This window comes from Homarus americanus, unplaced genomic scaffold (genome assembly GCF_018991925.1).
Source record: "Homarus americanus isolate GMGI-L3 unplaced genomic scaffold, GMGI_Hamer_2.0 scaffold33468, whole genome shotgun sequence".
Lineage (NCBI taxonomy): Eukaryota > Metazoa > Arthropoda > Malacostraca > Decapoda > Nephropidae > Homarus > Homarus americanus.
The window spans coordinates 2,544,906-2,559,890 of NW_024714177.1; the positions used below are offsets into that span (position 1 = coordinate 2,544,906).

The following is a 14,985-nucleotide window of genomic DNA, read 5'->3' on the forward strand; positions in this document are numbered from 1 at the left end:
CTCAGCTTTAATTTTATCTCCCAACTGGTGTGATTTGGTTAAAGAATCTCAGCTTAATATTTTTGCTATTTTGGGGTGTTATTCTTGTCTTATTTTATGTCAAATAATTAGGTATACATTCTTAAATAATCAGTTACGAAACAAATACTTCGCATGAATCTTTGTGAAACCCTGACGCTTGGTGACCGCATGAAAACATTCAACAATTTTCAGAAATAGGATTGTCGGTATTCCCGTGTCGTCATATTTCTCAATTTCCGTGCTTCCTTTCCTCGGGTGTGTCGAACTGTCAGTGGCGCACCCAGGGGGGTTTCCTGGTTGCCCGGAAACCCCTCCTCCAGGTACTGCATGGTGCGGCCAACCCATACCTGACCTGGCGACACCTTAGTAACACGAAGGTTAGTAACACGAAGGTTGGGTCAGCTTACCTGACCTCACCTCACGCCACTAAAGGGTTAACTTATATATTCAAGTATTATGCTGTAGCATGAAAACTGAAAAAAAAGAGGGGGGAAGGAATCGTGGGAGCTCCTTCCTTGTGGAGGTCCTGAGGCAGCTGCCTCATGGTTAATCCGGCACTGATTTATACATATTCGAATTTAATTTCGAAGCCTTCTGCTTCGTCTCGCCTAAGTGTACCAAGATATATAAAAGATAAATCTTGCGTGATACAACGCCATCTGACGACTATACGCAGGGCTAACGCAGGTGCTACACGTGTTCATTTTTCTTCAATACTAAATAAGTTTCTTAGTCGACCTCCCATGTCAGTGGTCACGTGACGTCCAGTTGTTGCTTTTGTGTACGAGATCGAGGGGCAGGAACTGAGGAACTCAGTGGAGGGAGTTGCAGAAAAAAAGGTGGGATATTAATAAACAAGGAGCGAATTAGGGAGTGAAGGGCGACAATAAAGTAATGGAGGGAGTAATTTGATACAAAAATGATAAAGAGATTAGGTATAATTTACCGGCTCCAGTTGGGTCGTTAGCTGGAATATAATATTAATAAATGTTCAGCTTAGTTGTGCGGCCATATCTTTTTCGAGTTTGGCAGGATCTATTAACATTATTTTTTTTAAATGGAATTATTTTTTTATGGGAGATCAAGAAAAAAAACACGAAATCCGGTAAGAAGTTAAGGCTGAATTCAGAACTGATTACATAACACAAACCAAGCGAGACAAATCCAATGGAGCCAAATAAGAGTATAATTAAGCTAGAATTGTTAGATTGGATTTGCTTTACTTGCTTCGTGTTATACAGTACTGGATATTTTTTGGTTCGCTGAATTTAATTTGTTATGAATTATTATCCGTCCCATTCTGCGGTAGTCTACTTGTCTTGAGTAGTAGACATGACCAAGGAGCTTCGTAATAACATTTTCTGTTTAACTGCGCTAACGCCTGATCGAAAGAGGCGCGGTCCGACTAATTACCCACATGTACCCAAATGTAGCCGCAATTAAGTCAAATAATGGTCCTACATGAATAAATCGGACTGCTAATCACTTCTCGACTAGTATTTGGTGTCACAAATATAAATAAATAAATATATATATATATATATAAAGCGCAGAGTCGAGCTCTGCGCAGACCACTCAGAGCTCGACTTGCTGCAAGTTGCTAGCTAGTATTGGCCACTCATTATGATTTACTCTACAGATGAAGCGGCAGCTGAAGTGGTGGACGGGCATGGTAGGACTGCTGGTAGGATTAGTGGCCTTCGGAGCACTCGTAGGCGTGACCAGCTATCACATGGGCTACGAGGAGGCCCATCTGTGGGCCGCTGACAAACAGCAGCAGACCCTGGGCCTCGCCAAAGAGAATTGCCGGAACTGTAAGTCACTACCCCTCTGGAGGGTCCGAATTCACAAAAAGTTCCTGTACGTTGATTTTTCTCCCTATCTGGTGTTAAGTGAACGTATCTAGTTTAATTAGTCTAATTGTAATGTTGATACCATCTAGGGTATTAAGTCAGCCAGTCAGATACCTTCTTCAAGAAGGCTTCTTTTATGTCGATTTTAGAGGAAAATTCAAATATATACCTTTGGGAACCACCAGGATTCAGTTTATGTTCTAACTTGAATGCAATTATAGTATTTTCTATTGATAATTCTTGACAAGAGTGGTCTGGGCACCAGCCTAGCATCATTTGGAGATAAATTTATAATAACGGAGATACTGTTGAAGCAACATTTGAATCAAACAAAATGAACGTCTGTCGCTTTATCACATGACACGGAGTTTTTCCAAAATATAAATTTGAATTCTGATGATTTTCTTCTATGGTATTTCTAGTGCAAATTGATAATAACGTAGATACAGTACAAGTAAAATTATTATTTGGATCGATTAGTGGCGAAGAGGATAAGTAAACGTGACAGTAAGCTACAGGGCTTGGAAGTTCTACGGGGCTGTTTAGTCCCCCACCCCCCCCCAATCCAAATGGTTGTACACAACGCACGAAACAAAAGAACTTATTTTATTTATTCAACAGATGTGAAGAGGATGCAGAGACTAATGACAACAGAAAGACAAATAGTACAGGCGTTGGTTGCAACTACACTGCCAAAAGTTGGTGTTAAGCAGACAAATGCAGCTATTCGGGCAATGGGTGCAACTCAACAAGCAGGAGTAACTTCACAGAAAACAGGAGCAACTCAACAGACAGGAGCAACTCAACAGACAGGAGCAACTCAACAGACAGGAGCAACTACACAGAAAACAGGGGCAACTCAACAAGCAAGAGCAACTCCACAGAAAACAGGGGCAATTTTACAATCAGGAGCAATTTCACAAGCATGAGCAAATCCACACGCAAATGTAACTACAGACAGCAGGCACAACTACCAAACAGGTGCAAATACACAGACAACAGAAGCAAATACACAAACAACAGGTGCAAGTACACAGACAGCAGGTGCAACTACACACACAGCTAGTGCTAGTACACAGACAGAAGGTGCAACTACACACACAGCTAGTGCTAGTAAACAGACAGCAGGTGCAACTACACACACAGCTAGTGCTAGTACACAGACAGCAGGTGCAACTACACACACAGCTAGTGCTAGTACACAGACAGCAGGTGCAACTACACACACAGCTAGTTCTAGTACACAGACAGCAGGTGCAACTACACACACAGCTAGTGCTAGTACACACAGCTAGTGCTAGTACACAGACAGCAGGTGCAACTACACACACAGCTAGTGCTAGTACACAGACAGCAGGTGCAACTACACACACAGCTAGTGCTAGTACACAGACAGCAGGTGCTAGTACACAGACAGCAGGTGCAAGTACACAGACTTTTGGCAACTGCCCTAAAGCAGTTTAGGACTTGCCCATTAATAAATGAATAAACCTTGGGTGAGTTAAGGTGTACCACATCCAACTCATGTGTGGCACCCCCAATTGGTTAAAATTCTAGGGTATTTTTGTATTAGTAGGCCCAAAACAATTTCTTAATTAAAAGCACATTGGGTTTACTTTTATCCTCTTCACCACTGATCAGCTCGTTAGCCGCTTGGGCAATCGGTCATGTCGCCTTTATGCACTGTTGGTAAGTACTGGGCGTGCACTGGCTCCTGAATGTATCTGAACCTGCTCCAGTACTTTTTAAGTCTGGTCTTGAAAGAGCTCACACTCAGTGCCGGCACAACACTGGCAGATTGTTCCAAGAGTTCACAACTTTGAACTCTCACTCTGAAAAAGTTACCTCTTACAGTTTTCTGGGCATGCGGCTTCTTCAACCTTGAGCTGTGACCACTTGTGGGGCGAGTTTCTGCCAGTTCCAGATAAGGGCATTTGACTGAGTTAGGTTAAGTTAACGGGGTCCAGTTAGCAAGTTTAGGTAGGTTAGAGGCGTTTTAGATGCACAGAATAGCAAACTCGTTAGCTATTCTGTCTGCGCAGACAATGCTGTTGTGTTGTGCCCATGACACCTTGAGAGGGAAGACCTAATGCCTCGATCAGGTGTTAGCGTGTGCAGTGGGCAGCAGCGCCAGAATAGCTAACAACCAATCGGTGAGTTTCTCCAGTGGGTAAATGCAGATCATGGCCGCTTACGGAGAATATTTTGATTAATATTGAAGAGTTGGGGGTATGTAAGGCAATAAAAATTTGTGGTATAATAAAAATAATTCTTTACTGTATATGGTAGTACATTGGATATGACCCTAAAACAAGGCGTACTGGGCATGAAATAATTGAAAAGGATCGTGCCTAGTTGAAACCTGTTTTGGCTACGCCCTCTTATAAGTGGGTGTTGTCCAATTTCATTAGCTGTTGGTGACTTTGGTGTAACAGTTTTTATAATTACTCAAATATGATCGAAACCTTAATATCATTACTCATAGGATCATTAAAATAAGGGTGAACAAGTTGATTACAGTTCTGTAAGTGCAAATGTTAAGGCAAACGAACCTGAAATTCTTCATATTTCGTGTATAAATATGCAAACATCTAGTCACGAGAGACAGATGGTCAGGGCCGTCCCTAGGAGGGTGCGGGGCCCGGGGCAACTCAGCCACTGCGGGGCGCCACACCAGTGTCAGATTATGCGGTCAGAGGAACCAACCCCCATGGGACTGTCGCTATGGATGGTAAGGTCACGGTTGCGATGGTGGCGTAAGCTGTCGGGTTAGATTAACCAGTCAACAGGTAATGTATCCGAGGTCACTGGGTCTAGTGCTGGGCCCCCCACACGCGCGGGGCCCCGGGCGGTTGCCCCCAAAGGATCTGCTCGGTCTTCTGACGTTCTGGAACGTCACCTGGGGCATGCTGGTCGGACGTTCTGGAACATCATCCGGGGCGTGCTGGTCGGACGTTCTGGAATGTCACCCGGGCCTAAGGGTTAACTTACAACAATAGCTGTAAATCCCTAAAATAAGAGCTTAAGGGTTAAAGTACAATCTCCAAAAAAGGTACAGCTACTCCCCGACTTACGACCACCCGGACATACGACTGCCTCAGTCGTACCAAAATTTTGTCAAATTATGTATTTTCGAGTCCCAATGTCAGTGATTGTGCTGTGTTCTGACAAAAAAAATTTTGTAATTCACTTTAATATGGCTGGCAAGCTTAAAAGTGAGAGTTTTGTGGTGCTGAGAAGAAAAAGAGACACCCATTTTAGATTTCTATGTACAGTATTATTTAAGCATTTTCGACTTAGACCATTTTGACTTACGACCTGGATTTGGTTCCCTAACCCCGTCGTAAGTCGGGGAGCAGCTGTATTGTTAGCCATGGGGTCGATGTTATCTGAGGCTTTCCAAACAATGTTACTTGACCTGTGTTTGACTGGTTGGTAGTTCGAAGTCCACGATCCTTGAGCATGAATGAATATACTGTATATGTTTTTGAATGATGACATGACATGAAATACCAGTGACAGGGGGGAAGGAGGTTCAGGGGAAGAATAAAGGGAGGATTGAAGTGAATTTTAGGAGGAGAGAATAGGTGCAGTGGCTAAACACCGCTTGCGTGAGGGAGTGTAAGTTGGAGGCAGCAGCAACTCGCCCGGACGTGCATCTGTCATGTGAAGAGAGAAATGGTGCTGAGGCTATTGTTCCACTCTGAAAAATATACGATGACCTGAATTTCAGGAAGGATCAGAAGATATTCTTTCAGTGGAATAAAACACGAAATATGATTCTGCAACATAAGTACTGTACAGTAGCTTCATCCTAACTCTGTGGCTGACATACTGGCCTAGTGCCAATTACCAAAACAAAACAAAAATGCAATTTTTTCAAACTCAAACCTGGTAACTCTGAATAACTAAAGTTAAATCCCCAAATCACCTGACTCCTTAATACACCTACCTCCTTTACACTCTTTTCCACCATCATGCATGTTCTCACTATCTCCATAAGCCTCCTTTTAATGTAAGTTCAAGAATAGGCAGGGTTAGATAGAATTTGGTGAGAATTCCTGTGGTACAAATTATTGAATTTACGTAAGTGGTGTTGCATGCTGCTGTCATTTGGGTGGCAGCTGCAATGGGCTAACACTTGAGGATATTGTATGTGCATACTCTTTGTGTGGTGCTCACAATTACATTGCATTTTAGGTTATACTCTAAACTTTTACAGTACAGTACTGTTATGTATGTTAGGTGTGGGTTCCTGGTCAGTGGTCCTTTGGTTATATCATATGGTGTTTCATGTACAGTATATGATAAATAGGATTATGGTTCCTAAGTCCTTATACTATAGCATTCCCTCATTTTAAAAGAGTTTGTTACATATGGTGTCGAAGTTAAACAAATGATTTATTAACAAGAAAAATTCTATATAAACGGTGCAGTTTAGAGTTCACTGATTTAGTGAAAACACAGTGAGCACCTTTGCTGCCCAATACTACCTCCTTAATCCAGCCCATGGATCAGGGCATCATAGCCACATTCAAATTGTATAGTAGAACCTTGTTATACCTAACTCTGCTATTTCGAACTTCACCTAATTCAAACAAATTTCAAATTGCATTCACCAAAAATTAACAAAATTGCTATGACAAACAATAAAAATGATAGTAGCACATCGTAAAATACATTAACACACTTTTCATGAATCAAAATTAGCTTCTTTAACCCTCAAACCATCCTCTTGGTGATGCAACACAGTTCAGCCAGGCAGCCACAATGGGGGGAGCAGCATGACTGGACTGACAAGGCAGAGGCAGGAACAACTCGTACAAATGTTATAAGAGAAAACAGTTATTTTAAGCTGAGCATAAATTTAACTGAATAAACTTGACAATCAATAGTGAAGAGGATAAAGTAAACTGAGCAGAGGTGCACGAGTATAAACTGAAATAGGCCTAACTAGCTAAACTGCCATTGCGAGATTGACAATCTGCCCACTGCCTGCACACACATGTTCACCTCTGCCACACAGAATACACACCCATACTCTTTTTTTTATTTTTTTATTATATATTCTTTATTTCTAAGTCACATTAGAGTATTGGAATGATTTTCCCACAACTTTTCGTTTAATTACTGTACATGTAATAATAGCATGTGTGTAGCCATCTCACAGGCCACCTCATCCTACACCACCATCATCCTCCAGTCTACATAAAAACCAGCCTGTATTGGCAAGTACAGTGCTCATTTATACTGCATTTCTATTGACTTATATTAATGTACAGTATATTCATGTATTATTTATGTGTGCTAAGTCAGTTAGTGAGATAATGGTTTAGTATTCTTTGTACCATGTTAAAAGAGGTTGGCTGTAAACACCCTTTTCTTGGAACACATCCCTCGTTTATGACGAGAGATTAGTATACAGTAGTAAATGAGTTTTTACATACCTGATATTTTGCTTGATAATAATTAGCAGAACTGCTAACTTTGCTTTGCTGTCAGTCACTGGGATGTGAATATATGTTCTACTGTAGAACTGAGTTTGGCTCATGCTACCTTATAATTATGGATAAAAATTACTCACTGACCAATATGACAACTTGAAGTCACATTTGTCAGGCTGTGTACAACCATCAGCACTGTTAAGACTATGAGCAATCAAGATATGCCCAGAAAGCACCAACCAGCTCACATTGAAGCAGCTTACGAGCAACTCCTGGTCATTCGTGTTGTATTCATAATCAGTATAGTATAGGTATTATAAAAAGGTATGCAAATAAATTCAACTACTGTACTGTACTAAAGAATCTTCACAATAACAATACCACAAGACATAAGTTCTCTGTGAACCATTGATTCATATTGTACAGTAGTGTATTTGTAAAATTCAAATTGCAAATATTGACTTGGATTAATGTCAAGTAACAAATTTCACTGTGATGCACGATGACCTTTGAACACCAGGTTATGGCTGACAGCCTCTACAGCAAGGTCCTGATGGTTCTCGATGTGGGAAAGATTACGATACGTACTCTGTTTTGCCTCTACTGACACAGCCACTTGCATCACTTATTAATCACACAACTTGAAATATTCAGGTAAATGGGTATCTGAGCACAGTAAGATATTAATCACAAAAAGACTTGTATAATATATCAAACCTGCATGGTGACTTAGTAAAATTTATTTTTCATACTGTATAGAATGCAACCTTCTGGCATTAACAAAGTAGTTATACAAGATATACAATTAAACCAGCTGTAATTCTTCTTTATCCAAATACTGTTTTGGTTACCACATTAAAATGAAATACAGTACATTCAATGCTAAAAATAATGTTGTATTAAAAAAACTATTGAACTTGCAATATTGCTCAAAGTATATATATATATATATATATATATATATATATATATATATATATATATATATATATATATATATATATATATATATATATATATATATATATATATATATATATATATATATATATATATATATATATATATATATATATATATATATATATATATATATATATACATACATATATATATATATATATATATATATATATATATATATATATATATATATATATATATATATATATATATATATATATATATATATATATATATATATATATATATATATATATATATACATATATATATATATATATATATATATATACATATATATATATATATATATATATATATATATATATATATATATATATATATATATATATATATATATATATATATATATATATATATATATATATATATATATATATATATAAGCTTAATTCAAGCAGAGTACAGTAATATCTCCTTTAACCGGAATCCCTCAAACACGGAACTCTCCGATAGCCGGAATCGGAATTTTCTCGGAAAATCGTTCCAAAAGCCAGAATTTTCCGGAAAATTCCATTTTGAGAAAGATTTTCCGAGGGGCACATTTTACGGAAAATTCCAAGAAAATTTTTCCGATACCAGGAAATTCAGGGGATGGGAGAGTGTTTTCCAGGTTTGAGAGATGAAAATCAGGAGCATTTTCTGAAAATTCTGAGAAAAATTTTCCCTTACCCAGAAAATTCTGGGGATGAAGGATATTTTTCCGGGTTCGAGAGATGATGTAATGGGCAATTTCTGGAACTTCCAAGAACATTTTTCCGTTACCCGGAAAATTACGGGGTTTTTTCTGGCTTTGAGAGTCGTCTCATTACCCAGAAATCTCTCATTCCCGGAAGTACTCTGCACCAATTGTTTCGGCTAATGGGGATATCACTGTAATTGTTTCTTCAAATTATTTTTTATTTTACCTTTTAACTATTTAATATAACTTTGGTCCTTGATTGGCTCAACTAGCGCATTTCCTCATCTAGTTCCTCTAACTGTGTGTACAATATCAGATACAAATTTATTCAATATTGAACTTAATTCTATTATATTGTATTTATGTTGGGTTTAAGTGTACAGAGTACTGACTATCACAATATCAGTTTTTTGTAACTACCAACACTGCCATCATGCTCCTCCTAGTTCTCCCACTCCTCTGACATGGCAATAACTACATTAGCAAACTGCCAATACAAAGTAGTACAACTTCAGTGTGTGAACAATAAATTAATGACAACTTACAGACACCTCAGACAATCACTGAATCATATTTCTATGAAGCTGCTAATATATGATCCATATAAAGAAACAAATAGATGCAGCCAGTTATGGCCACAAACTCTGCTGGCCCTCAAAAATTCTCTACTATAGATCAACATTATTGTTTTAACTCTGCCAATTATCAGCTTGACACATACTGATCAGACTAACCATGGTCTACCTGCACAGGTTTAATGTTAATTTGGCTGGTCATTTTTTCGTGTCAACGATGTTCCATAAAAACCGACCAGAATGAAAAATTTTTTTGACTGGGATCCCATAAACAACCTTTAATGGGATACCCAAAGGGATATCCGTGCTACACCTCACGGTGACGCAACTGATAACTTTTGAGAGAAAGAAGAAAGATGACAAAAACGGACGGAGGGTGGGCCATGGTAAAAGTGAGCCAGCTGAGTTACAATGTAAAAATAAAATAAAATAAACCATTCCTTCAGTTGGGTAACAGCCTATCCAGGATGTAGCTCCTCCACATCCATAACAGGAAAACTCATAGCTCCACTCATGCTTTAAATAAGATATGCAATTTGTAACTGTCCAGGATCATGGTGAACTCCTAGCATACAAGTAGCCAGTACAGAGTGTACCCAAAATTAGACATTAACCTGGTACAGAGAAAAGAATCTCCACTGCACATTATCTATGGAGTTTAACATTGCTAATGCATTTAAAGTGCATTAAACATAACCCATTTTCAACTTCACTCTAATGGTTATCACACATACCAACAATAATGAGCTATTGTTTTGTATAAGAAAAACAAACTATATAATGAAATTCTTACACGAGTGAACCAATGGATATCTCACAATCCATAAAGGAACTGTCCAAAAAGCCCTGACTTACAATTCCCTATTATAGTTCAGGTACAATTTTAGGGCATGCGGGAGAGGGAGTAAACTAATCTTCTCTCGCATATGAGTAGAATATGTCTCTGCAGCAGATACTCTCTTAGGACTGTCACCTTCTTCCTCTTCATTACCTTCTGCTTCATCTCCATCCCCTCTTCTCGTTTTAAATGTCTCACTGCAGTTTCCACCGCAAGGGCAGTTAGGATCATCTGCATCTAGAAGCCGTGACACTTTTTTTCTTAGGGCAGAGTGATCAGAGTAATCTGAATCAGTAGAATCAATGTCCATGTCAATGTCACCATCATCCCCTTGATCCGATTCTGAGCTGGGTCCTTTGCCATTTTCTATCTCATCCCCGACTCCGCTGTCAAACTTTTCTCGTTTTTTATTTGACTTAACTGGCATCACAGGTGTGGAGGTCATGGGTATTGGGTCAGAATGTGGAAGAGTAGAAACTGACGGTGCTGGTTCTTCACCATTCCGAGAAGTTTCTGCAAGCACTTCTTCAACATCTTTGTTCACTTCCTTATCTTTGAGAAAATCAGTTCGTTTTAGAGGTTCCTTGGGTTCTGTTTCATCATCATGATTCTCTTCAATGTCGGAATCATTCGTGCTGTTGTGTGCATCATCATTGTTTCCTTCCTCTCTGTCCTCTTCCAGTCCATCAATATCTGCATCTCTTTCTTCACGTTGGTTTTGTCTGGTTTCAATGTCTTCTCTGTCCCTCTCAATCCTCCTCTGTCCTGCAAGGTTTCTAGCCAATTCAATGAAGGCTGATATTTGATTTGCTGTGTGGCGCTGAGCATCATTGAGAGTATCACGGTCATCCCTATCTTCGTTGTCATCATCTGATATCATCTGAGGGTCATCATCAGATTCATAGAAAGGGACAGGAACGTAGGGAACAACAATACGCCTGATTTGTCGACGATCACGAGGCCTTGAGAGTTTGTGAACTGGTCTGTTTGCAGCTGTGACCAAATCAGGATGCTCATGTTCAACATTTGCACGGAGGAGTGAACGAAGCTCCTGACGGCACATGTCCTGAAGATCTGGCAGCTCCACACCAGCTAGTGGGTAACCCAAACAAAGATAAAATAGATTACTTTGTTCAGTGGTAACAAACTAAATTTTCTTATTGAAATAGATTGTAGGACCTTTATACATTCAAATTAATAATAAACCATTTTTTAAATCTTTCATGCCTATATCTGCTATAGCATGCCAGGGGGTAACTGGGATCGAGAGAAAAAATGCATCCATACATACCAGTACAATACAGACACTACCCAGGTTATGGATGGGTTCCGTTCCTGGAGGCTATTCGTAAGTTGGAAATGACCCTTCCATAGGTACATGTAACACACATGTTACATATAATGTATACAATATTACTACAGGTGCTCCTCTACTTACAAACGAGTTATGTTCCTGAGGCTTGTTTGTAAGTCCAACTTTACTCTTGTAGATACCAAACATATTGTAAAAATTGAAAAGATTATGGATATTTAGTACAGCTATACTCTTTAATACAGCCTTAAAACCTGGCTCACTCTTCTCCTCTTAGGTAATGCTTGTTCTATCTGGAATTTTCTTCAAAATAATCCAGTCTCATCCAAATTAAAACACTCATTCAGGCAGGTAACCCCTCCTCAGTGATGATGTTTATATCTCTGAAAGTTTGTAAGTTGAACGTTCTTCAGTAGAGGAGCACCTGCATACAGGTATGGGACCCTTTATCCAGCATGCTTGAGACCTGGGGTTTGCTGGACAGGGGGTATTAACAAAATTGGAACATCAGGCCTAAAATGTACTAAATATACAGTAAACCTTCTATAACTGGCTGTGAAGACTTTGTTCAGATGATTACATTCACCCCTAAAAGTAGTTTTAACTGTACGCTGTAACATTATATTGTAAAATTGTTGGCATATAAACATCAACACCATATACCTGTAAATAGCATTAATGAAAACATAGGAGAGCAAAAATGATACAAGTTAGTGTACAAATTGTGTTGCAGTTGCCCCTGGTGCTCGCCTTTGGAACACAGCAAAGTCCATAGCAACGGTGCTCTGCCACAGACCCTCTGACCTCCACACAATCACCACACAGCTTCATGGTGAAAGCCCGGAGATACTTAAAACTTTATGATAATTATTTTTTATACCTTATGATAATTATTTACTTTACTGTATTAATTTTTGCACTTTCTGTATGTAAGAGTGTGTGTGTGTGTATGTGACAGAGCAAAAAAAAAATTACGCATATCTACCTAAAATTATGAGTTAAAAAATACTTTATACCTTATGATAATTACTAGCAGTGGCTTATATAAGTTTTTGGAAAATGGGTGGGGGGGGGGTGGGGACAAGACTCGAAAATAGGGACATTATTTTATTTACATCCAGTGGTGTAAGCAGAGGGCCAATATTCGTACTTCATTTCACTGGCATGATTCAATTACTCAAACTTTTTTTTAATCTGTTCATCTTTTCATGATCATGTTATATATATATATATATATATATATATATATATATATATATATATATATATATATATATATATATATATATATATATATATATATATATATATATATATACAGTATATACATACATACATACAGTGAACCCTCACTTTACGCGGTCAATTGAACCCACCGAGGCCCGCGTAAAACGAGAAACGCGTAAAGTGAACAACATAACGTATGGGATTAAATGAAATAGAGACCAGGCCGACCCCCAAACTCCACTTTTCCCGACACAATACGTACGTTTTACTAAAAATAACATCTTAACTTTACGATGGTATTCACCCACACATAATATAGAAGGGAACAGTCAATAAGAGAAGAATAGACTGAGGGTTAGGTTAGAAAAAAACAAGGTTGGGATTAACACTTACGTTAGTAGAAGAGATGGGTCGGCGTAGGGGAATGGAGGCTGGTTCCGAGGCAGAGGGCAGGCTACTGGCCCTCAGGTGAGTCTTCATCGGTGTCATCCACACTTACTAGAGCCTCCCTGACAAATCCCTCAAAGTCATCATCACTGCCTCTGTCACTATCACTGGCTTGGGCTGGCTGTGGTGGGTTGCGGGCGAAGAACTCTGTTATGCTTTGCTGACGGCTGGTGTTTGTGTTGTCGTGATAAACCTTGATGTAGGGCTCCATAGTCTGCGACAGCTGGGTAGTGAAGATTTCATACCTGTTTGTGTCAGGGTCGTCGGTAAGGAGGAGCTTGACTTTTTCGATACACTCGATGGCACCCCTAACATTACTATGGGATAAGCGGCGTTCTTCTTGGGATGACGCACCACCTGCCTCTTCACTGACGTCATCATCATCTACCATCTCGTCGGTAGTCACATCAGGATCCCTTATCACCTCCAGGATGTCGTCGTTGGTGGTCTCGGAGAAGCCTGCAACTGTAACACTCTGCGCAGCTTCTCTGGCAAGGTCCACTGCTACTGCAACAGTCTGAACCTCACCAGTCACAGATTTACTCTGCCTAACACCCGGAATGCCTTGCAACACGTGTCTCCATGCGTGACGAACAGTTGCTACAGACAGCTGATCCAATGCCTCCACCAAGAAGTCCACAGCTTTCTTGACGTTGAATGTTCTCCAGAATTGTTTTAAAAGTACTTCTTGCTCTGCCAACTGTTGATTCTCGTCGTCTTCGCTCTTGCTATCGGTGTTGGTGTCACTCAGGTTACGCAACTCTTCCTTGGTGTTGGTGTAGTCGTTCAGGAGGTTGAATTTTTTAGCATAGAATGCAGCTTTTACATTACAGATCAATTCTTGGTCCATGGGCTGTAATATAGACGTAGTGTTGGGAGGAAGGAAGACCACTTTTACGTTGGGGTGACGATCTAACAGTAGGGGCGAGTGTCCTGGTGCGTTGTCCAGCAGCAACTAAATCTTGAATGGCACATTATGTTGCTCACAGAATTTCTTCACATCGGGAACGAAACAGTCATCAAACCAGGAGAGGCACAGTGTAGAGAACATCCACGCCTTACGTGCGGTCAGCCAGTGGACATTTAGCTTGGTCATGTCCATGCTCTCGTAGGCGTGCGGCTTGCGTGCTGTGTGGATCACTGATAACTTGAGCTTACATGTACCGGAGGCATTGGTGGTAAACAGGACGGTGATGCGCTCCTTCTGCAACTTCCGGCCCCGACACTTGCTGGCATTCTTCACAACGAAGGTCTTGGAAGGTAGCTTTTTAAAAAAAAAACCCCAGATTTGTCCATGTTAAACACCTGGTCGTCAGTGTACTGTCCTTCCTCCATAATCTCACATAAAAACGGAGGAAATTCCCTAGCCGCAACACGGTCAGCACTAGCTTCTTCACCACCAATGTTGATATTGGTGATCTTGTTTCTCTTCTTAAACCTCTGTAACCACCCAGAGGAAGCATTAAAGGGTTTGGGCTCTAATTCCCATCTTTCGTGACACTGCAGCATACAGTTCACGTGCGTACTCCTTAACTGAGCGCGTGTCCACCGCCATGTTCCGTCGCGCCTGACGCACCAAGTAGCTCACAAGTAATTTTTCTG

The 14,985-nt window shown here is 39.8% G+C and overlaps 2 protein-coding genes across 2 annotated transcripts in view; one reads left to right on the forward strand and one right to left on the reverse strand.

The window, feature by feature from the left end:
* Nucleotides 1-1,670: 1,670 nt before the first annotated feature.
* LOC121878327 lies at nt 1,671-3,454 on the forward strand. Its single transcript, XM_042384470.1, has 2 exons — nt 1,671-1,835; nt 2,496-3,454. The coding sequence occupies exons 1-2, from the start codon at nt 1,691-1,693 to the stop codon at nt 2,801-2,803; spliced, it is 453 nt and encodes a 150-aa protein (XP_042240404.1). The 5' UTR covers nt 1,671-1,690; the 3' UTR covers nt 2,804-3,454.
* Nucleotides 3,455-9,197: 5,743 nt separating this feature from the next.
* The window catches only part of LOC121876778 (protein-L-isoaspartate O-methyltransferase domain-containing protein 1-like), a 36,270-nt gene continuing 30,482 nt past the window's right edge, over nt 9,198-14,985 (reverse strand). The window contains exon 7 of the mRNA XM_042382170.1: nt 9,198-11,489. Within this exon, the coding sequence (XP_042238104.1) occupies nt 10,411-11,489 (1,079 nt within the window). The 3' untranslated portion in view covers nt 9,198-10,410. The remainder of the gene's footprint in view (nt 11,490-14,985) is intronic.